This window comes from Gekko japonicus, unplaced genomic scaffold (assembly GCF_001447785.1).
Source record: "Gekko japonicus isolate JY-2015 unplaced genomic scaffold, Gekko_japonicus_V1.1 scaffold5, whole genome shotgun sequence".
In the NCBI taxonomy this organism is placed as follows: domain Eukaryota; kingdom Metazoa; phylum Chordata; class Lepidosauria; order Squamata; family Gekkonidae; genus Gekko; species Gekko japonicus.
The window spans coordinates 2367951-2392222 of NW_015168652.1; the positions used below are offsets into that span (position 1 = coordinate 2367951).

Genomic DNA, 24272 nt, shown 5'->3' on the forward strand with positions numbered 1-24272 from the left:
TTGTTCAGGCTTGCGTCCTGCTTATTCCCACTCTCCTTGTTCTTTCTGCCATGTAGCTAGAAACTCAAACTTCTCTTTCTCTGTCTAGTAATATAAATGCATCCTGTTCTCATTAACCTGGATGTACCTCCCAGCATAGTTCTTTATAAACAGAAACCTGCCAACAAGAACTTAGTGTCACCAGCATATTAATGCCATTGAACTCCAAACTCTGGATGATTCCCCCCAGGGGTTTTACATAGCATGTGAGTGGGTAGGGCAAGAGCAACATGAAACCCTGAAGAAGGCCAAAGCTCAAAGGGCAGTCCTCTAGCACCATCCTCTGGGATTTACCCCTCATGAAAGACTGGAGTCTTGATTAAATAGTGCCTTGGCCAGCAAGATACCATGGCTGATGCTACTGAAAGTAGTTGAGAGGTCAAAGAAAAGAAAATCTAACAGGGGTGCCCTTCAACTGTCCACCACCTAGAGCAGGTGATCTACCAGGATGACCAATAAACTGTAAAGAATCCAGACTGCCCATCTCATCACAGCAGATCCACCACGAACCAGGTTTCATAGCAGATCTGAACATAACCAGCCATACCGTGAAATCGCTAAAGCACATACAATAAATTGCACAGTTGTTTATACACATGGCACAGTGCAGTGGCTCTTTTGTAACTTGTTGAAAATGCGTTGTTTCCCCGTCCATCTGGTTTTACAACAGAAATGATGTATGCATGTTTGCTGGATTCTGATTCAACTAGATAGAACATATGAACAAGATTCTAAGCATAAAATGGAGGAATCTATGTTTTTTTCATTTGCAGTTACTACCGTTTACAAGACCATGTAAAATGGTCCCTTCCTTTCTTTTCTGCTTATTAAAAAAAAAAAAAAACCTGCCAAGTACACAATTTCTACAGCCAGTTTCCAGATTCATATGTAGAGTATCTGATATATGGTATCTTTGCCTTAGATCTTCAGCATGCCTGCTTAATTTCTTGTACCTACATCTGGAAAGCCTCTATGTTAAACCAGCAAAGAGGTCCTCTGCTGCTGGTGGTGGTTTCTTTTCACGTTTGATGACTTAGTTTTCCAAAACTAAAGTTTTTACAACTTTGTCACCTTTGCTGATATGAAAGAAACTGAATACTTAGCTGCCGCCCTCCTTATAAAGAAGAGAAGGTTAGGTTGCTCTCTTGAGGATTCACTTAACGAGGACATTCTTTCCCAGTGACATAAAAGTGTCAAGGTATCTTAACTACCACATTTTGTGCTTTGTCATGGGCCATGTTAGAAACACCAGAAGTGAAGATCTCAGTCCCAATCTTTTCTTTGGAAGACAGAAATGCAAAAAGAAAGTAGAGGTGTCAAATCCTGCAGAAGCTTTGATCTCGCTTCACTGGTCAACATAACATTTGTGTACAGAAGTCAAAGGATTACAGGAAAGAGCTGTTAGTATCAGCTGTTAGTATCAACTGCCTTTACTATAGTGCTTGCATCCTTTTTTTAATTCTTTCCTTTTCTTTGTCCAATGAAAGCTCTAATACCTTGAGCAGTATGACAATCTGAACTTTCATTCTCTATTTCCTATTTGGAATATTTTTTTTTTGCAACATCCAAAATTATATTACAATTTTGATCTGAGAATAGGAAGGGGGTCTGCTTGTATTAGAATATACATAGTTGTGGTTTTATATGCGTATGTTCCAGAGTAGCAGAACTTATCCTATGCAAGTATAAGGTAAAGGTTCCCTTGATCGAAAGCCAGTCGAATCCGACTCTAGGGTTGCGGTGCTCATCACCGTTTCAAAGCCGAAGAGCCAGCACTGTCCGAAGACGTTTCCGTGGTCATGTGGCCGGCATGACTAAACACCAAGGCGCACGGAACGCTGTTACCTTCCCACTGAAGTGGTACCTATTTATCTACTTGCAATTTCTTGCTTTCGAACTGCTAGGTTGGCAGGAGATGCAAGTATAGGAATACAGGAAATACATAGCTTGCAAAAGCCCCCTTGTTGGACAGAATCTGTGTCAGTCCTTGGCTATTTGAACCAAAAAACCTGATTCTTGAGCCTTGATGTGATACATGGCCATGATAACACACGGCATGAGCTGACATGCCTTATAACAAATCACCCATTTGTACAGGAACATTTTATTTGACTCTCACTTTCAGCCCTTTGGAGAAACTAGCACACCAAAGAGATGTTATTGGGAATGTTGAATCTGTATTGAAAGCAGGCCTGTAGCTACAGTGGGGCCTCTCGACTTACTGCCAAGGCCCCCTGACTTCCAATTTTTGGATTTATTTATTTATTTATTTAGTGCTCTCGCCACCACTGCCAGCAAGCCCCGCACCACCCTCTCCTGCTGGCTGCTTGTTGCTGCCACCGGCAAGCCCTGCTCCGCACTCTCTTACTGGCTGCTCTCTCTCAAGACAAGCCCCATGCCCACTGCCCTCCAATCCCATGCTGCAGCTGCACTCTGCCACCTCCTGCTGGCTGCTCTCGTCACCTGCAAGCTGAAGCTGGCAAGGAAAGACTTGCCCCCACCCCCCATTTGGGAGGCTAAGGTTTACTTGTTTTGTTTTGCATCAAGCTGCACAGGGGGTAGTTTAAGAATCCCAATGTCTGCACTGGGGGGGAGGGGAGGTAGGGATGCCAGATTCCAGGTGGGACTTTAGAATCCCCTGTAATAACAGTTTAAGAATCCCAATGTCTGCAATCAACGTCTGCATTGGCTCAGAAACATTTTTAGGTTACAAACCACAAGATCTGTAATGGTTAGCATTTCTGAAATAAACTTGAAACGTTTTTGAGTGATAAAGGACTTGTCTGTCATTTATTTATTATTTTTAAGTTTAAGCATAATGGGTGCCCCACGAGAAAAAAAAATTGCCCCACAAAACAAAAAATCCTGATTGATAGGCTTTCAAATGGTATGTCTACTACTATTTTTATTGTGATTTTACTTCTTGCGAAACTGACGTTTATAGAAGTAAGCCAATCTTTACCCTTTTCTATGTGTTCTTTCAGTATAGTAAACCATAGGCATACTGCTAGTAGTGCATGAAAGTAACCTTGCACTACCAAGTTTATATAGGATTGCCAACTTCTAGGTGAGGGCTGGATTTCTCCCAGAATGGCAACTGATGTCCAGGCTACATAGATCAGACCCCCTCATTTGAAGGATAAACTTCATGGCATCACATCCCTGCTGAGCTCCCTCCTCTCCCCAAACTCTGCCCCCAAATGTCCAGGAATTTCCCAACCTGGAACTGACAACTCTACATTTACAGCTAGCACAACCAGTCTCTGCAGGCCACACTCAGCATTCTGTGTCACTTTTTATGGCTGGATGAGGCAGAGATTGAGGGATTCACGGGATCAAACCAGAAACCATAGGGCACATTTTACTCTAGTATTTCCATCCCTAAACTTGTTCCCACACTCTGCATCCAATCCTTTGACTGAATCTCAAAGGTATATCTCATTGGTGGAAACCCAGTCAGTAGGTGTGTCCACTGGCAACTCCTCTTAAGGAACTACACCTCCCATTTCTGTTGGTTTTGAGCCTGCAGTACGGCAAAATGGCATCACCAGCTTAAGATGTCATCCTACATCTATGTAGCAAACAATGTGATTCTCAGTGTGGCTGCCCTGCATTTCTGGAGTGCAGCATCAACAAACAATATTAAGAACCAGAGCAGGATAAATTTGGAAACTCCTCTGGGGGAGGTGTTTAGAGTTTTCTTAGAATTACAACTGACCTCCATGCTAAAGAGATCAGTTCACTTGGAAAAAATGGCTGCTTCAAAGGGTGGACTCTATGGCATCACATTCCTTTTGAGCTCCCTCCCCTTCCTATACCTTGCCCATCCCAGACACCATCCTAAAATCTCCTGGACTTTCCCAACCCAGAGTTGGAAGCTGTGATGGACCCTCAAGGGTTAATACCTAACTGAATCTGAGAACCTTTTAGTGACAGGCAGTTCAAATGAAATTCTGTTGAGAGAGTTAGTTAAGGAATGACAGTTGGGAACTTTCAGCTCTTCAAAAGGCAGTTAAGCATTGACTGTGGACTGGGATGGAGACTAAGAGAGTGAGGGGAATAAGGAGGGTCCCCAGTCAAGCCAAAAAAGTGGAAAAACTTCTAGTAAAGAGAACCGATCCCTACCCATTTAAGAAGGGAAATAGCTCCTAGAAAAAGAGGAGTGATCCCTGGGCTGTGTATAAAGAAGGATTTTGAGAACCTGGTTGTATGTTCCTGCCTTCCAAACTTTATGTGTTGGTGAAACTCAGAATGCTTGAGTATTTAAGAAGAAATTGAAAAGAAAGCCTCTGTCCTTAAAGTTTTAAAGGTCTTGTTGAATAGCAGGAACACTTACTTGTTGGCAACAAATTATCTTGTGTAACTACAAAGTTGCCTCAGTTTTATTATCTGTTCACCTCATACATCTTCCACCTGACCTTTCTCCTCCAAGTTAAATAAAACATTTTATTTTGAACTTTCAAAAGTCCATAGTGTGTCATTTCAAAAGCAGAATATAAGAAGGTGATTTTGTCTCTTCCCTCAGTTCCCTAGGCTGGGCCAGCATCAGACAAACAAATAAGACAAATAAGCCACGGACAAACAAATAAGAAGAAAATAGATAAAGGGGCTGCTCAGCAAGAAAACAGACAGAAGGGAAAATTCTATATGTGAGGGAGGGAAGAGGGCAAGCTCATCATAGCAACCCGATATAAAGTAGAACTTAATCTATTAATTCCCATTTCCCAGCAGATAATTTTTTACTAGTATCTCATGTTGCTACTCCCAAGAGGCATGTCATTTTAGCCATAGATTAGCTGTGAAGTAATTTCTGAACATAGAAGCCTGAAATAGCTGCTATTAGTAACTCTTTGTGCCATGGGAATTTTCCACTGAACAAACAAGGCTTTTCCCCCAAAGCTGATTTAATGTTTTATGCAGTTTAAGAATGATAATGTATATTTCATGCTTCCTAATGAACACTACCCCTTTTCCCACAGAGCTGTTGCAGATGTCAGGTTGATCTGTTTCCTTAACTTTGGTTGAGAGCTCATGAGCAGTCCCAGGTCCTCCCTACTCAGACACTAATCCTCCCCCTCCATGACTGTATTATAGATACTGTTGTTAACCACAGACTACCCAGGGTTCTGTATTCCCAAGGACTGGACCCCAAGTACAATTTCCACTAACAGAAGGTATTTCCATCAGCAGAATGGAACTTTCCTGTCTCCCCCTTTCCACTGCAGCACACTGGCCTCCCCCAAAATGTTGATCATAAGGGATAGGGGACTGTCAGCAACAACAGAAAGTGTGACTTGGGGGGCCTACAGGAGGGAGAGGAAATTGCTGAAAATTGCCTTCCCTTGTCTTGGTGGATATTTTATTGGGATCCCACACCAAAATTTAAAATAAAGAATATTTAGAAATTAAAAATAAAGCAACTATATACATACAGGTGTTCCACACAATAAGGAGGATGTAATAAGGGCTGGCCCATTCACTAAACAAACCTAGGTGATTGCCTGGAGTGCCAGAGCTTGGGGGGGGGGCACCAAAAGAGTTGGAGGGATTCAGGAAGCACAGAGTCCAGGGCACAGAGAAGAGCTGAACCACATTCCTTCTATGTGTGTCTACCATGCCTACTCAGAAGTAAGTCCCATTATGTTCTATGGATTTTCACCCTGGTGAACATGCTTAGAATTGCAGCCCTTGGAATGAGCCGATTGATGTTTCATTATATTTGTGTATGGAGGGGGACAAAGTCATATTTCACCTCAGCCCTGGATCTAACCAAGGTTAAGTAAATATTTAATGATTAACTTTGGTGAATCATGCCACATATTTTAAATTATTCTGTACATCGAAAGATTCATTATGTAATGCCACTTAAGCCAACAAACGGTAGACTAAAACTGAGGGGAGAAACCTAGGGCATGTTTCACTTGGCCGGGGAAAGGGTGTGTTAACCTGATCAAATCGGGATACACTTATTAAGTATTAAAAAAGGATATTTTAGTAAAGGCAAAGGTTTATTAAGAGACAGTAAAAGACAAATCTTACCAGTAACTGTTATGCTGCCCCTTCTGGAGACATTCTGGGTCCCCTGTAATTGGACCTCGGGGCTCACGTCAATCTTGCTTCCAGATAAGTGCAGATACGCTTTAAGTGTGGCAGGTACCTTGACTGTAATGGAACCTGTGATAAAAATGAAAGGATTCATGCTAACAGACAAGGCATGGCTTGAGCCACAAAGTCAAACCACAGGAGACCCAAAAATGAAACTCAGATGAACATGGGCATATTTATTTACTTACTTAACTTATATCCCACCTTTCTCCCACATGGGGACCAAAACTGGCTTACCTTGATCTCCCCTCCTCCATTTTATCCCCACAAAAACTCTGTGAGGTAGGCGAGGCCAAGAGTGCGTGACTGGCCTACAGTCATCCAGTAAGCTTCCATGGCAGAATGGAAATTTGAACCTGGGTCTCCCCGACCCTAGTCCAACACTCTAACCATCACACCGCACTGATATGAGCCTACTCAGGGCTATTTTTGGGAGTTCCGGCTGGCTCCCAAGTTGGCCACGCCCAGTAGGAACTCATTAGCATAATAGGCCACACCCAACAGCAGAAACTCATTAGGATTGGTTACATTAGGGGTGTGTGGCCTAACATGCAAAGGAGTTCCTGCTACAAAAAAGCCCTGGGTTTTGACAACAAACACGGTAAACAGAATAAAAGGTGGGTGTGGCTGGATAACCACACTTCTGGTAACATGGGGGTGCGACCTAATGTGCTAATGAGCTGTGCTGTCAGGGGTGTGGCCCAATATGCTAATGCATTCCGGCTGTTGGTTGTGGCATATTATGCTAATGAGTTCCTGCTGGGCTTTTTCTACAAAAAGAGCCCTGAGCCTACTGCTCTTGCCCAGGAATCTACAGAGAGCCACACAGTAACAGTCTTCGTAGCTCAAGAGGGAGGAGGCCTTTTATCTTTTATACCATGTGTGCCAAGGCTGCATGGGGCAACAAGCACTTGACAAACAGTTAGATGGTGATCCTCCTCCTATCTTTTTTTCTCTACAGACTTAATGAAACTTTGAATTTCGCTCTGGCGCTAGGAAGGAAGGTTAATTTCACTTCTGTGTCAGATAATAACGAAAGGAGCAGATCCTTGCAGTGCCATCTAAGCAAATTTACACTTCAACAGGCTTAGAAGACTGTAACTGTGTAGTGTGGTGGACTACATGCTAATCTCACCAGCCCTCAGGGAAGAGTTGAAGGCCTTTGCAATCTCTGAATGACCTGAAAGTGACCATCTCTCGTTGACTTTGAGGTTAGGTGCCTCTGTCAGTCCCAGTAGGAGGGGCTGTCTGAGAGTTAAAGGTGGCAGTGTGTCACCAAAGCTACCTAGGGTTAGTTGGTCACAGAGGGCTGTGGAAATGACCGCCAAGCTCCTGGTTCCCAGTAATTTAGATAAGTTTGTAAGTCTATCTGAGAATACATCTTTAGAATGGATCTCATTTTATGATAAGCTTGTTTATGACCTCTCTGGGATCATGAGGCTACAAATAAAGCAACAAAGGTGCAGTGGGGAAGCCTTTGGGCATGGGTGGTTCAATAATGAATGTCAGGTGATGAAGAATCACTTACGTGACATTTACCAATGTTACAGGAGGTCAAATGTAGCACAATCCCCTCCAGAACACTTCGAATCTAAAAAGGCTTTATACCAACTTTATAAGAAGAAGCAGAAATTTTTTCTGATTAAAAGTTGGAAACCCCTCTTGCAGGCCACAATTAATAATGACTCAAGGAAATTTTGGGCCTTGGTAGCCGAGTCCATGGGAAGAAAGGGGTCAGTAAACAGCTTAGTTACAGCTGGTACAATTATTTTACAATGATTTTCCAGGAGACCAGGCACAATCCCGAAGAGGAGTTTGACATTTGTCTGGATGATTGCCCCAGTTGGGCCCCTGTGCAGACTGAGGAGACTGAGTCTTTAATTGCAGCCCTTAAATTGGGAAAAGCTCCAGGGCCTGATGCTATTCCACCTGAGGCTATTAAGGCTTTTCCTCAGTGGTGGGCCCCCTTCCTAGCAGCCCTTTTTACAGCCTTAGATCGGTCTGGTGCAATACCAGATGACTGGACGAACGGCATATTAGTCCCAATCTTTTAAAAAGGTGATCCTCAGCTCCCAAATAATTATAGACCGATCAGTCTTTATCCATTATGGGGACGCTATATGCCAATCACTTAGTTGATAAACTGAAATCTTGGATATCAGAACAGCAAATTTTGGCTTCTGTCAGGGCAAGTCAACCCTAGATCACTGCATCGTTCTCAGCCACCTAGTAAATAAATATAGGAAAGGGAAAGGACCTAAATTATACGCAGCTTTCTTAGATATCAAGGGAGCTTTTGATTCAGTGCCCAGGGATATCTTGTGGAGGAAACTGAATAATATGGGGATTGATAAACGACTGCTCTTTGTGATAAAAAAAAATCTACTCAGAAACTACTTGCCAGGTGAGATACTCAAAAGAAGGCAACCTAACGCCACAAATTGCTATTTCATTGGGTGTCAAGCAAGGTTTTATCCTGGCCCCGATATTGTTCAATCTCTTTTTGAATGATCTGCACCCTTTATGAGTGGTGTTAACGGTCATTTCCCCAAGCTAGGAGTAAGACACTAACCGTTATTGTTATATGCCGATGACACTGTCCTTCTGTCACTTTCAAAGGTTGGGATGAAAAGGATGCTAATGCACTTTTCAGTATATTGTGATAAGAACCTGCCGTGCCTCAATTTTGATAAGTCAAACATTATCGTGTTCGGTCGGAGTTGGAAACACTCTAAATGGACTGTTTGAGTAAATCCTATCGAACAGGTGAAGAGTTTCAGATACCTTGGTATACACTTCCATTACAATGCTAACTGGGTCTCCAACACTAAGGAGGTTGTAAAATCGTGAATAGCAGTGAACTTGCAATTTCCCGCTTTTATTATACGAAAGGAAATCAATTTATTTCTGCTGCTCTCAAGGTGCTTAATTACAAAATATGTGCTAAATTACTCTACGGTGCCCCAATTTGGATCTCTGCTTTTAATAAAATGGTTGAAAGTGTTCAATCCAAATTTCTTTAAAAAATTCTAGGGCTTCCAACTTGTGTACCTTATGCGGCAATATGCCTTGAGACAAATCAGAGACGCTTTGTCACTAAAGCATGACTCTCAACTTTTAAATTCTGGCTGTGCCTCCTCTATAGAAGTGAGCCAGCCTCATCGCTTATATGCGAATCTCACCTATCAGATTGGTTGACACGTGTTGAAGGGAAAATTAAACTGATGGGGCTCAGCATGGATAATTTGATCCTTCTTTCGGAGAAGTATGCTTTTGGCATGATTTAACAGAGACTGATCAATATAGAAATGCAAGAACTTAGAAGTTTTGCTACTGGGCATTGCTCTCCCATTCATTGGGGGATTTCTCTTAATGGGCCGCTGCCAGAGTATTTTTCCTGTCTGATTGATCCCTATATTAGAAGGGTATTCACGCTGGCCCGTTTTAATGTGCTCCCCTCAGCTGTGTTATATGGGAGATTCAAAAAAAGAAAATACCATTCCCGGATAGGTTATGTCCCCGTGGGCTAAAGGAGATTGAAGGAACGGACCATGTACTTCTGGTAGATTTTACCAGGATTTGCGCGCTTATCACCTCGTTCCCATACTTCAAACCCTGGAGGGCAAATCTGAGGAAAGTAAGATAATGAACCTTCTAGCCTCAAACAGGGCTGATGCCATCGAAGAGGTGGCAAACTTCTTTTACAGAGCGTATAGGAGAAGTTCTTTTTCGGCAGAAGGGGTAGTGAATTAACTGTTTTGCATACCTACCGCCTCTGTACCTAAGGCTGCTGCTGTTGTTAAGCCAACAAAGGGTTGCTGTGTTGACTGTAACTGTGCTTAGATTTATCTGGTACCAGTTTTTTAAAAAAGTAGCAGAAATTGTGATCTCAGTGAAAATAGCCATGCTTAAGCACCTTTTCCCGCAACGTGGGGCTCCCTTGTGGTTGCTAGCTCACCTGGAAGAGTGGGAGACATCCAGGTGCCACCTCCTGGCCCCTGCTGCTGCATGATAGAGCACTGAGAAGAAAATGGGGGGGGGGTGAGGTTGAATGGCATCATGACACTCTAGGAAGTCCCAGAAACATTATGGGTTACCACAGAATTCTGAGAGAATTACTAGAGTGTTGTGACATCACTTCCAGGTGAAATCCCTCCCCATGCCCTGCTCCCAAAAGCTTCCAGGGGTTGAGGGCAGAGGCCTGGCAACCCTAGATTCACTTCACGGATGATGCTAGTTGCTGAGCCATTCCCAGAACGTCTGAAATAGCCCCATCAATTTAGTAATTAGGGTTTCTCTTACAATACAAAATTTTAATGGAGAGTGGGGGTTTCTGTATATGGAAGAAGAGGTTGAAAAAAATATCAGAGAACTTTTCAAACAGGTTTCTCTTCCCTTACAAGACCACACTGTTCACTTATTAAGCATATCTACTGTATTATTGTACTATGAAGAGAGTGTTCACTAAGGTGCCTGATTTCTGGCTTTATTCCAGTTTCTCCAACTGTGGCTTGTGCAAACTGCAGCAGTGACAAAAGGTTGGTGCACCCAGGAAGCTTTGGGAAATGCTTTCCTTGATCTTGCACATTTAGCAAGTAAGATGATCTCCACCAGCACGCCTCTCCAGAAGACAAACCACAAACAGATGTGTTGGAAGATCTGCTGTAGTATTCCCTGTACGTCTACACTGAGAGATACAGACTATGATGCAGGCTGAGCTCATACCTAATGCCAAGCTGTGGTTTAGCACTGCATGAGTCATGCATTCTCTTCTCCTGCTCCCTTCTTCCCTCATGTGCTCCAGTTCTTTCCCTTTCCCAGATACTGCCTATGAAATGGAAAACTATGGGCTGGACCCACAGTTTCTGCAGGTGCGAGGATGGAGCATGATTTCTTCCGCTCCCCCAGCCACCTAAAACGTTCCCCTGAAATCTGGTTCTGGGGGGGGGGATCCTCTCCCACAAGAACAGGATTTCAGGGAGCATCTCAGGTTGCCAAGGGAGGCGGAAGGGGGAAATCATGCTTCACGGACAGAAATCCTTGTTCCCCTGGAAACATCTAGCCTGGAGCCAAGCCTATGGTTTGCACTTCCCTTCTAAACCAAAACTGGTAACTATGTACAACCCATGGCTCTGAGTTCGAGTTTGCATAGCAAGCAGAGTCTGCATAGTCTGCCAGTTTGTACACAATCGCTGTGATGAAAGCACTATCATAATTTATTCATACCTTCCTGAGTCAATAGGATCAGAGTTCTAAGAGCTAGCAAAAGTTAGGATATGATAGCTAGGAAAAAGCAGATAGACTGGGAGGAGGAAGAAAGACAGATGGTTAGTAACAGGCTTAGGTATTATGGTCGAATTAGATCTCCTCAGATTGACAGGGAGCTGTTTTAGACAAAGTGGAAGTAGCCGAGGGAAAGCTGTTATCTCATTGAAGCCATACAGGATATCCCAGGAAATGGGTATAAGTAGGAAGGAGACCCTTGGGGGCTGACCTGGGGCAGAGGAGGATCTGTGAGCTAACCAGTTCATAGACAAGGTTCAAACAAGGGGTCCAACGTGGTCAAGTGGACAGGATGCCCCATGATGCTCAGAAACCATAATGCTTCTACACATTCCTAGGAGTTAGGTTCCACAAACATTGTAAAATGATAAATAAAATACATTTTAATGTCATTGAACTCTATGGATAATTTACCATCTGTTGCCAGCTCAAAATCTAACCTTCTTTTACTTCACAGGTTCTACTTAAAAGGTTTTTATTTACTAACCATTCTGAGACTTAAGGTCCACTTCCCCTTCCTGACTAATCGTATAAACATCAATCTTCCCTTGATATGTGGAAGCTTTTAGGAATCCTTCTGAAGAATCTGAAAAACACCAAGAAAAATAAAGATATTTACATTTCAGCAGATTGAGACTAATTAAATGATATGTTCCATGGGGCACCTTTTAACAGATTCTGAGCAGGGCACTGTGCCTTGAGGGTTTCTGAAATGTTTTTTCCTGGAAAAGACCGTCACCAGAAACATTTGTTCTAGTAATGTAGAAGGGGACACAATGTTCTCCTTGAATTTTCTTTTTACTGAAGAACTTGAGATTCACTGAAATGTAGAAATAGAGGACATGTGTATATGTTCCAGAACGTAATGTAGCTTAATTCGTCTCTAAATATTCAGTGATAATCATATCCCCTCAGACATTTTAATATTTTATTTCTAGGAAAACAGAAAGAAGGGGCCACCAAAACCAAAATGATACAGAGTTTCTAAACACAGCATATTTTCAAAAAACACAGAGAAAGCAAACATAGAATTGTTCTCTCTGATAGACTTTTCAAATGTACTCTATAAACACTCAAGTCCAAGCAGGACTATCATCTGCAGGCAGCAGTCTCAGCATGGAGTCTGAGACCACCTCTGCCAGTTTAAAGAGGCCATCCACTGGAAAACTGGATAGATTCTGGACAGTGCAGGATATAAATCTTTTAAGAACATAAGAGATGCCAATGTTGGATCAGGCCAAAGGCCCATCCAGTCCAACACTCTGTATCCCACAGTGGCCAGAAATACCAGTGCCATCAGGAGGTCCCCCAGTGGGGCCATGAATAAATGAATAAGGAACTTAATTCTGCAAGTGCCACAGGACTCAGTTCAGACTGGGACTGCATCATGGAGAGAGAAAAGACATTAGCCTTCCCTCCTGACCCGGGGTAGTGGTGGTTGTTGCCCTGCTGCACGGCTGCATGTGCAATATCATGCACTATGTATAGTATAGTATATTTATTTATTTATCAAATGTATATCCCACTCCCTCTCCCCTGACTTGGGGTGTCTAACACGCAGGGGTCATTTCCTGCAGGAGTGCACAGGAGCAGAGCTCCAGCAGTAAGGAGCCCAGGGGGCAGGCACATGCAACAAGCCCTGCTCCCAGCAGCCCTCAGTCGGGCCACGAGGAGCAAGAAGCAGCCAGGTTAGTTGCAAGGGGTCCCCCCACCCACCCTCAGGTACAAGCTCTCCCTCCTCTGTGAGGGCAGATCTAAGTGGTCCCCCCCCCCATAGCTAGCAATCCAAAAGAGTCCAGTGGCACCTTTAAGACCAAGTTTTATTCAGGTACAAGCTCTCCCTCCACAGCGAGGACAGATCTGCACGTTCCCCCCCCCCAATAGCTAGCAATCCAAAACAGTCAGTGGAGCCTGAGCGGTGGGTGTTGCCTTCTGACACACTTCTGGTGATGTCAGGGGGGGTGGCATATGCAAATAAGTTATGCTAATAAGCTCCTGCACCTCTTTTTCTACTAAATGACCCTTGGCTAACAGCATATAAAATCTGAGGAATCTAGAGAGGTCCCACAAGGCATGCACCTCTTTGGGCAGCTGGTTCCGCAGGACAGGGGCCATTATTGAGAAGGCCCTCACCCTCATTGACACAAGGTGGACAGTTTGTGCACCAGGGACCTTCAATAAATTCTGAGGTAAAGATCGAAGAAGATGGGGAGGATCATGCCAGGAGAGGCGGTCCTGAAGGTATGAGGGTCCTAGGCCATTTAGAGCTTTAAAGGTATGTACCAACACTTTGAATTGGCACCAGAAACTAATTGGGAGCCAGTGCAGCTGCCAAACGATAGGCGTTATATGCGCTGACCAGGACACTCCTGTCAGCAATATGGCAGCTGTGTTTTGGACCACTTGCAGTTTCCAAAGCGTTTTCAAAAGATAGTCCTGCGCAGAGTTCATTATAGTAGTCCATATATATACGTGTGTGTGGTAAGAGATTATGCTTTTTAAATTCTGAGAGGATTCAAACAAAAAAGCAGGATTCAAACAAAGGCTCATAAAGTTTCCAGTATTTGCAAGAAATCTCACAGAATTGGCTTACATTTTTTGTTTTATCAAAGATTTCAGACTACAGATATGACAGACCTGAGACCTCCGAAGGAAAATTGTAAGAAGAAGCTATATTTGATAAATCATGTCAGTTAGAAGGGGGCATATTAGAAAGGAATAGTTGCCTGGATCCATTAGCTTGGGAACTGATGGAATCTTTTGGGCTTTCAGAAGCACCACTTCCAGTACAGATATAACCCTGGCTTCCTCCCTCTCATAGATTAGTCTATGACAGAAAGAGGAAACTGGAACAACCATTCCAGTGCACTGAGTTAAGAGAAGTAAATTTGTCTCACAAGCTGTAGAAGATACCTACAAACCAGTCTGACCACTAAAGAAGTCAGTTGTTGGACAATGCTTTACAAACAAGTCCACAAACCGCACAATACCTTTTAATACTACCAACCAAAATGACATAGAACTGTGCAAGTTTTCGAATCCACCAGAACTCTTAACAGGCTGGATGCTATATTAAAAAATAAAAAAGGCAAGGGTGGAGAAGATGTCTCAGGTTGAACCAGGTCAAGAGAATGACAGATTAGTCAGTAAAACTACTGCCTGGTCCCAGTCCTCATCTGGAACCCTGCAAATCTTTTGGGCTGAAAACTCTATTGGGACCTTTCTATGAGTGTGTCAACTACAGTCTTTCCAGAAGAGGAATTTAATTTTTTAAAGTCTAAATGAACTCAGTCAGCATGTAGGGTATGCAGATTCTCATAGCATTTGGGAGGAAAGATGGATGGAATATATGCTTTTTTCCTTTTTTTTTTTCTTTTCCCCCTTCTTGTTTTGCCTTGTAAAAGCCTGTCCTAGAGCTTACGTTTTAAAAAATAAAATCTTAATAGATTTTAAGAGGGAGATTGGCCCTAGCCACCTTCTTGCTCACCAAGGAGTTGATTAGTGAGAGTTTAATTTTTCTACAGGGCTCCGCATGCATTCTGTTAGACTGGTGCTATTATATTTTACACAGCAACTACTGGACCCAATGGACATCACCTAGAAAAGTATCTAGAGGGCACTCTCATTGAAATCAAAGCCCACCTCTGCTTCTGTCATTTTAAGTGGACCAAGGTCCAAAGCAGACACTCTGCTTCCGGGGGGGTGGGGTGCCTGTGACTGGACCTCTGACATTTATTTCAGATGCAAAAAGCAACGATGGAGGACACCTCATATAGGCCGGGGGCAGAGGGCCAGGTAAAGGTGGGTTTAGCCCCTTCATCATACCCCAGAAGGCTGTTCCCCTGATTGAAAAAGTCTTCCCAGAGCTGCCTCAATCCCAGGTAGGGTAAAAAGGCAGGCATGTCTGTCTTTTTCTCTCCAGAGGCTTGATGCTGCCTGGGAGGAGGGGTCATTTCCAGTTAGGATAACTGTGCCATGTTGGAAAGAGCTATTCCCCCCCTCTTTCCCAGCACTGTTGCTCCAATCCATATCACTAACCTTCTATGCAGCCATTTTTGCAGCAAAAGACATGTCCATGTGGTTTGGCTCTTCATTACATCTAATATGAGTGATGGAAAGGGCAGTCAGGTCAGAGCTGGCTTACTATACCTGATCTTAGCCAAAAGGCTGAGAAGCGACTTCCAGCGCTTGATAAGGATTTCAAGGCAAAAGATGAATAGAGGTGGTTTGCCACTGCCTGCTTTTGCATAGCAACCCTGGGCTTCTTTGGTGGTCTCCCATCCAAGTACCACAGGGCTGATGCTGTTTATCTTCCTAGATCTGATGAGATTGGGCTAGCCTGGGAAATCCAGGTCAGAGCACATCTCACATTAGCCAAATTGTGATTCCTGTAAATGAGATAGGAAGATCGTCTTGGATTCAACAGTTTGCACGGAGCATCTGAAGACCAACTCTTTTGAGGGAATGTAAAAAAGAAGAATCACTCTTAAACAAAAGGAACAGATGACTACGATAAATGGGGTGGACCTTGAGAGATTTGAACAATCTTGGGTTGGGCTAGCACAGACAATACAGTGGAAGAAACTGTTTTGATATTTTTTGTTCCCATTTATGAAAACCAGCTGTCTAGGGAGACCAGTTTTGTCCAGCTTTATATCTTACAGGAAATAATATCTTACAAGTCAAATAAAGAACAAATTACTCGCAGAGGTTGTTTATACCACAACCATCTATATTTGTGAATAACCAAATGACCCCTTGGGATGTTTAGGAGCCTGTGCTCAGGAAATAAGGAGCATGCTAAAAGCATGGAGGGAATTTTACATTCAGAAAGCTGAGTTCAGAGAGCAGCTTGAATACCGACATCAACTAAAGATCACTGAAGAGGTGCAGAAGGATGGATCATCTTTGAAAAAAGGGGAAGAGGACCCCCAGCCCATATGAGGAGAAGATTGTGATTCCTGTTCCACCATTGTGAACTTTGCACTGAGCAGAAACAAGTGTAGCAGAGGATTGAAAAGCTCTGGAATTCTGAAACACTCATATGTAGCACATTCATTTTATAGGACTAGAGTTTCTTAGCATGATCCAGAAAACATTTGGCAAGAGCAGAGAGATTTTAGTATGTGTGGTGCTTTCATTTTTCTTTACAGTCAATGTGATCCAGATTGGCTGAGGGCGGGTGGGGGGCAGAGAAACTGCTGGCACAGGGACCCAGTGGTCAGTGCCAGCAGCTGGACTTGCTGAATCATATTGTAAAATCATAAACACATTAACTTCAAGGTTCTAGGAGGAGGAAGGCAGCTTCTCCTCTCAAACAATTCCTAACTGAAATCAACAGGTCCACAGTTACCACAAGTTTTCTCCTGAGATTTCCATTTCCATGACCCACGAGTGCAGTTCGTGCCAAAACACTTTTTAGGGGTGATGGATTGGAGAGTCTTGTAGCTTATGGAAAGGAGCCATTTCAGGAACTTATTTCAGAACATTACGGAGATAAGTTCCCCTGGAACAAAAGGCAGTTTTGGAGGCCAGACTCTGTAACGTCAGACTCCTGCTGAGATCATTCCCATTCTCAAATTCCACTCTCCCCAACCACTGCCCCCAAATCTCCAGGAATTCCTCAAGCCAGAGTTGGCAATCCTAGACAAGAGGGGAGTCAGAGGCAATCTTTGTATGGGGGCCCACTGGAGCTCTCAGCAGCTTTCAGTTTGACCCATGGCTTTACACAGTCCAGGGTTCCACCACAGAAGTATTTGCATACAAAGGTTTGCTTTCCCTGTCAGCTGGACTTATTACAAACACGTGATCTGCCTTCTGACCTCAGGAAAACTCAAATAGCATTTGGGGATTGGGGGGGGGAGAGCACTGTCGGAAGCAAAAGGGAAACTGCCTACTTTGCTGAGCAAGCACCTCTGGATCACCCTGCCTTGAGCTTGGCAGATACCATTTCCCCAGACTCAACAAGTATGGGAAGCAGATGCAAGTACGGAGCAATACAAAACGCAGCCATGAAGTCAGCCCAGGCTGAAATGCCGCATTTACATTTGGTATCTTAGAAGGAGACACAGCACTTTTTAACAATCCATTACTAGTGTTTCAATGTAGAATTTCTACCATTAAAGTGTTGCAATAAACTGTGCTTTGCTTTAAGCCAGAATGCTTCCGGGGGGGGGGGGGATAGCCTTTTAGGGCCTAATCACAAATGAAGTTTCTATTGGAATGGAAGTAAATATATATCGAAAAACAAATTTATCTGAGAAAAAAATGTTGTTACACCAATAGCTGATTTGAGTGACGACTGTACAGTCATATAGAATTGCCCACCCTTAGCAAACTCCTATATGATCTCCTTTCCCAAAACTCCTATGTACAGGGATAAGCGTAGAAAGGAGAGAACATAGTGGCATATTCCCCATGAAAGCAAAATAATGTTCTGTCCTTTAGGTCAACAGAAGCTTATAATTCTGAAAAATGCTCGCTTTTTTGTAGCAAGGTCAGCCCCCAAGACAGTCCCCCATCAACAGAAGGCCATCCAAAGGAAAATAAAACCATTCTAAGCCCACTAACTTCAAATCTGCAAATCTTCACTGAAAGTCTTGTCCTGTCTTTGTTTCCCCGAAACGATCACATCACAGTCAACATGAACTCAAAGCTGGCAATTTACTCCCACATAAAATGTGTAAACTTAAGGTTCACATACCTCCTCTCCCATTTCCCCAGTCTCCATCTTCAAACGAACCTATCTTTGCATTCATTTTGGCATTCTCATTTTCCTTGCTTGTAAGTTCCTGTTTCTTCGGGGAGGATGTGTCTGTTCCACATGTGTTTTGCTCCCTCTAATGGTCAGTTCAATATTGCACCAGTTTATGTTCAGCATATCTCCCTGCAGATTTAAACTGCAGAGTTTTATGCCATACATAAACCAGTGTAATACTGAACTGACCACTAGAGGGAGCAAAATACACGTGGAACAGAAATCGCCCCCCAAAGAAACAGGAACTTACAAGCAAGGAAAATGAGAATGCCGAAAAGCCCATAGTCTTCTGCCCGTGGGTAAAGCCTTTTACTGTTTTGTTTGGCATACACCCAATAACTATTGTTGGTCCCCTTCCCTCATTTTGGTGCTGTGTATAGGGAAGGGCACAAACTGCATGACAAGTCAAAACTTGTGCCGAATTCTGGCTGGATCTCAGCTTGGGAGGGAACGTTTGGCACACACATTGTCTACAAAGAAATCTCCAAGCTTTTGGGCATGGCTCATGGTGGTTCGGAAAATGAAGCCCACCCAGAAATCTGGCGCGAAAATGCTAGACAACAGTGGGGGTGGTGTCTTCCAGCCTTGGAAACACAAACAGGGATCCTCCAAAGCTTGACAGGCACTGCTGCTTGCCAATAACAGAGTTCCCATTCATCACAATGGGACTCAGATCTATATAAGTGTAGGACGAGCACATGTTCCCTTTGTGGGTGCTGTGATTTTGGACACAGAAGGTGTACTTGCAATAGCTTTACTGCTGGGCATGATGGGGGAATTGCTTAGCTAGCTTACTTAGTCAGGGACCAGCAGGCTTTGCTTAGCCCTGGGTTCCTCTGTGCTGCAATTCAGTTTTTGTTTGTTTGTTGCAAAGAGTTGAAAAATCAGGATGGAATTTCTCTTTCACTCAGCATATTGGTTTAGCAGGATTTTCTTGCTGTCTGCTTCCTTAGTGGTTTCCTTTTTTTTTATTCCCCCAGAGGGGATTTTTTAATTATTTTTATATCTTCTACAAATACTACAAAGAAAAAAGGATATAGGGAACTACACATACAGGGACAAAGTAAAAAACCCCACTACTGTCTAAAAACCCAAGAAAGGAGATCTCCAACAAGCTTAGTTACAATAAGTCATTACTTCAGTTTCATTTCTATAAACTGAGTCAAACATACTCATTTTTCTGTCTGCCAATTTTACATTTAAATTTTTAAGTGCCTGTAAACCACCCCCCATTTATCTCTAACATATTGTTGAATTCAAGGCACAATTCAGAGTCCTTCAGCCTTTACTTCCTTTCCCCCTTTCTCAGTTTATAAGGACTTCTTGGAGCTGCTGCTCCCTGCTCAGTCAAAGAGTCCTCTCTGGAAGATTCTGAATCTTCTTCTCCATTCGATTTTCCGTCGTCTTCCTCTGCTTTTCCCAGCTGAACCCTCAGGAACTCTTTAGCTTTAAACACAGAGTCAATCTTCTCCTTTTATCCTTTATCTTAAAAGTTACTCCTTCAGGAAATAGCCATTTGTATCCAATTAAATTAGTCTGACGAAAAGTCACTAATTCTTTATATTTCTTCCTCCGCTGTCTCACCTCAAATAGAATGTCCTTTAGCATTCTGACCGCATTATTCCCCACTTTCAGGGGTTTTCCAGAAACTGCTTTTAGGACTGCATCCCTTATGTGCCTCTTCGAAAATCTTACCACAATTACCCCAGGCAGATTATTTTTCTTTATATAACCTGAATATGATCTAAAGACCACATCCATCTCGTTTTTTAAATGTTCCTCCTTCATATCTGCCTCTGGGGCCAGTAATTCATACATCAGTTCTTTAAGATTCTCACCTGGTTTTTCTGGCACACCCTGGAAGCGTAGGACCATATTAGCCTTATTCATTTGGGCTTGTAATAATTGCTCTTTCATAGAGGCTTGTTCTGTTTCCAGCTTCTTGACTTTTTTCTTCACTTTCTGTGTATCTTCAGCCACTTTCTTAACTTTTTCACTGTCTTGCTTCATCATTTGTATCAGCTCATTTATCTGTGTTTGTTGTGTTGTTATTCCCTGTGTCACCATCATCTGCTCCTTGAAGACGTTCAGCTGCTCCAGAAGCGGACGCAAATAGTCTGCTACTGCCTTCGCTGTCTCATTCGTCACTTCCAGTTTCGGGCTCTCCCCAGCTTTTACTTTCAGAGGCTTGTCCTTCTTCCCCGCCATCTTTTATAATTGTTTACACTCACAAGAAAGTTCAAGAGTCTCTGAATTTGCGCTTGATAATTTACTATCGCTCTGGTGAGTGTTTCCAGGCACTTTTCTACGTGTTTTGGTCCACTCCCCCCCTCCGCTCAATGATTTATGTGCATGAGGAATTTCCTCCCTGCTCGTTTTCTCTGCTCAGTGAGATAGGGTAGGGAGCGTCTTTTCTTTTTAAAAATCGCCTTTAAGTTGACTCACGTTCATAGTTGGTCATATGACCCCTTTTTCTGCAGCATTTTTTTTTGCTTGATCTCCTGCGCTTGATTCCGGTAAGCGTTGCTAGTACCATTCGGTCTCTCGGCTCAAAGGACCACCGGAGCGAAGGGGCACCTCAATTCTCTGGCATTCCGCCATCGAAGAGGCTACCCCTTCAAAGCTCCCTGGCCAGGGCCCCTCCACCGGGTCCCTGGAGGGGTTTACAAGCCTGCGTACCCCCTCCTTCAGCCGGAGGCAGACCTCATTCCCAGTGAGATGCGTCTGCAAGCGCGTTGCCATCCACGGGAAGACCTCCTTAGTGGTTTCCCTTCCTTTTTCTTTTCATTTTATTTCAACCTCCCACCACCACTTTGGCTTGCAGTAAAACAAGGGATTGCTCTTTGGTTTTTGGGGGGGTTTCAACTTCGCTCTCTGCCATTTTATCCCCCGCACACACCGTGGACGGCTTTTTGTTTTGGGGTGATCTGTGTTCGTCTTTACTGCCCGCCAACTTGACTTCTCACTGCTCTGCATTTGAAACCCCCCTTACTAGCCTGCTTCTCCTTTGGGGGCGATCTGTGTTTGTCAGCCTACCTCTCTGCACCCAATGCCTTGGATGATCTGTTCCAGAGTAACTGGGGTGACACTTTACTGCCTAGTTCTCCATTAGAACCCCACCTCCGCCACCCACTTCTTTTTGGGGGTGATCTGTCTTTGTCAGCCTGCCTCCTTTCCTCCTACACCCACCCTGCCTTGTGCTGTTTCTTAAAATATTCTTAAATTTTTAATTTTTTTAAATTCTGAGGAATTCTCTTTTACAGAGAAACAGAATAGCATTATCCTATAAGGAAATGGAATGAGACTCCCAATAGTTGGTAAGATTTAATGAGACTCTATGCAACAGTGATAATAGTATAATGATGTTATTAATTTAATAGGACTCCTTTGTATTATTGGGATCAATCTTTTTGAAATATTGTGAAAAAAGTAATATTGTTAAAAAAATATTACATTTTGTACTTCCACAGTTCTTTGTTCCTGAGGAAGGACCAGAAGTCTGAAACACTGAAAATTACCTAGGAAAAGTGTTGGATATTTATTGTGAATATTTATACTTTGGACTCTGTATTCTCCTATTATGGATCTTGTTGGCTTCTGTATTTTCCTATGAGGGATTATGTGAATAGATTCATTTCAATCTATATATGCATTTCACTTTGTTGAAGTCTCCTTTTGTATAGCCAGTTTGGTGTAGTGGTTAAGTGCTCGGACTCTAATCTGGGAGAACCAGGTTTGATTCCCCACTCCTCCACTTGCACCTGCTGGGTGACCTTGGGCAAGCCGTAGTTCTGATAAGAGCTGTCCTTGAAAAAGAGCAGTTTCTGTCAGAGCTCTCTCAGCCCCACCCACCTCACAGGGTGTGTGTTGTGGGGATGGGAAGGGAAAAGGAGTTTGTAAGCCGCTCTGAGACTCCCTTGGGTAGTGAAAGTTGGGGTACAAATCCAATCTCTCCCCTTCTTCTTCTTCTATATATATTTTTGTGGGAAATTCAGCTCACAGTTGTTTTCTGTTTTTCTTTGCTAAAGAATCTGTATGGCACCATCAGTGGTAACAAGTACAGCAGCCAGTGTTCCCTCTAAGATGAGTTAGTGTGAGCTGGCTCACAGTTTTTTAGCCTCTGGCTCACATGTCTTTGTCTTAGCTCAGGAAGGATGGCTCCAGAGTGATCTAATTTATGCAACAGCCAAATAACTTGCTCACAATTCTAATGCCAGTAGCTCATGAAGTGGAATTTTTGCTCACAGGACTCCACAGCTTAGAGGGAGCATTGACAGCGGCTGTGTTTTCTGGGTTTAAAAAAACAAAATATCTTAACTCACCTACTGTGATGTTTCCTGTTTTAGTCTGAAGGGTAGTAGTACCTGCAAGGAAAGAAAAACAGGAATCTTCACCAGAGTATGATGATAATGTGATTTAGCCTAGTGCATTGTGGTGAATTAGCAGGATACTGGATGGTCCTGATCTTAGCTAGCAACTCGCTTAGAAGCCACAGGGGTTCTTATATGCCATGCACTGGCACATATACCAAGCAGAAATTACTTGCATCTATGGGTTAATATTCCTTAACTATGTTTTAGAAAAAACCCACAGAAATCAAACTATAAAAAAGTTTCAAGGACATACATACATAAAAAACGCCAAAAGCATTCAGTAAGTAGGACCTAATCCCTGTATTACTTTAATTTTTGTTTGGTCAAAAGAAATAATTCAGTGTTAAGTCGAAAGCGCTCATTATATTAGTTTGTCCCTCCACCTGGCTTAACATCTGTAATATGTGGATGATCCCAACCAGCCTGCATCACAGCCATGGACTGTACAGAAGTTACAAAAATGCATCTTTTCACTTCTGATGGAATGTAATTTTCCAGCCTGAATATGTTGGGTGACAGCAATATTTTCTCCCAGGTTTTGGTCTTTTCATTAATCTTATTCTACGGAATACCTTTTTAATAACAACTTATCTGAAGACAAACAAACAGAAATGTTTTGGCCCCTTAAGAACTAGCTAAATCTTATTTCATCACAAGCTCTTCATGAGTTAGGGCCAAACTAACTTAAATTTTCTGATGAGTTGGGCTGGGTTTCCCTGGACCCAACTCACTTTCCCTGCAGCCATACAGCAGCTGTGGGGAAAGGCATTTTTAAGTCACCAGAAGTTCAATTTTGAACAGAACTTTGATGTATGTGCAGAAGGGCTCTTGGTTATTTGCATAAATTTGGAAAAGCACGGTGCTCAGAATACTGCATGTTCAGCTCCAAAGTAATGCAAATAATTCCTGGCTGGGACCATTTGGGTTTAGGGAAAACACCATAGAGGAAAAGGCAGGACCTCCTTCTCTCCCCCCCCCCCCACTGCAGTTCTGAGAGGAATTGGGCTCCTCCTGAGGACTTTAAAAAATGTCTTTCCCTGCAGCTGCTGTGTGATTGCAGGAAAAATGAGTTGGATCTGGGGAATCCCAACCGAACTCACCAAAAAACATAATGTGTCATTTGGCTCTTGGGCTTCACTTCATCAGAGTCATGACAGTTCTGCCACTGATCATCGGATCCTCACTTGGTAATAGATTGTTCTACCTCTCTGTTGTTTGTCGCTTTCAGTATATATGTTTCTAAAGCACAATGGCCTTCTCCTACAGCTCTGTACATCACAGAAGATGCACAGTGAAGTAAAACAGCAAATCTGGACCGGGGTTATGAACAAGAAAAGCAATTCTACAGCCCAGACACACCAAGTCCCAACTGTGCTCCTGAGGCCAGTTTCAGCACTCGGGCGGGGATTATGCCTATTAGTTCTGCACAATGCAAACTGACTCCAAACAAAGGCTGAACTGTACATAGCATCGGGTTTCTGGTGAGACAACGATGAATCATAAAGCCCCAAGGTTTTATACTTTACAACAGCAGACAATGAAAGGAAGCAGAAGTGGGAAATGCCATTGTTTGGTATTTATATCGGTCATCTGAAATTTCTGTCTGGAATCATGCCTTAGCAGGAGCTGAGCTACGGTATTTATGTATTTTAGTGATGATATCTGGAGCCCAGTTTCAAAGCCCAACAGATCCATAAAGAAGCTAACAATAAAAT

The 24272-nt window shown here is 43.1% G+C and overlaps 1 protein-coding gene across 2 annotated transcripts in view; it reads right to left on the minus strand.

The window, feature by feature from the left end:
- FAM185A (family with sequence similarity 185 member A) overlaps positions 1-24272 on the minus strand; it is a 61945-nt gene that overhangs the window by 14398 nt on the left and 23275 nt on the right. For both annotated transcript variants that reach the window (XM_015415075.1, XM_015415074.1), the window contains exons 5-7: positions 22507-22548; positions 11915-12013; positions 6079-6213 (exon numbers count right to left, since the gene is read on the minus strand). In XM_015415075.1, the coding sequence (XP_015270561.1) occupies positions 6079-6213; positions 11915-12013; positions 22507-22548 (276 nt within the window). The remainder of the gene's footprint in view (positions 1-6078; positions 6214-11914; positions 12014-22506; positions 22549-24272) is intronic.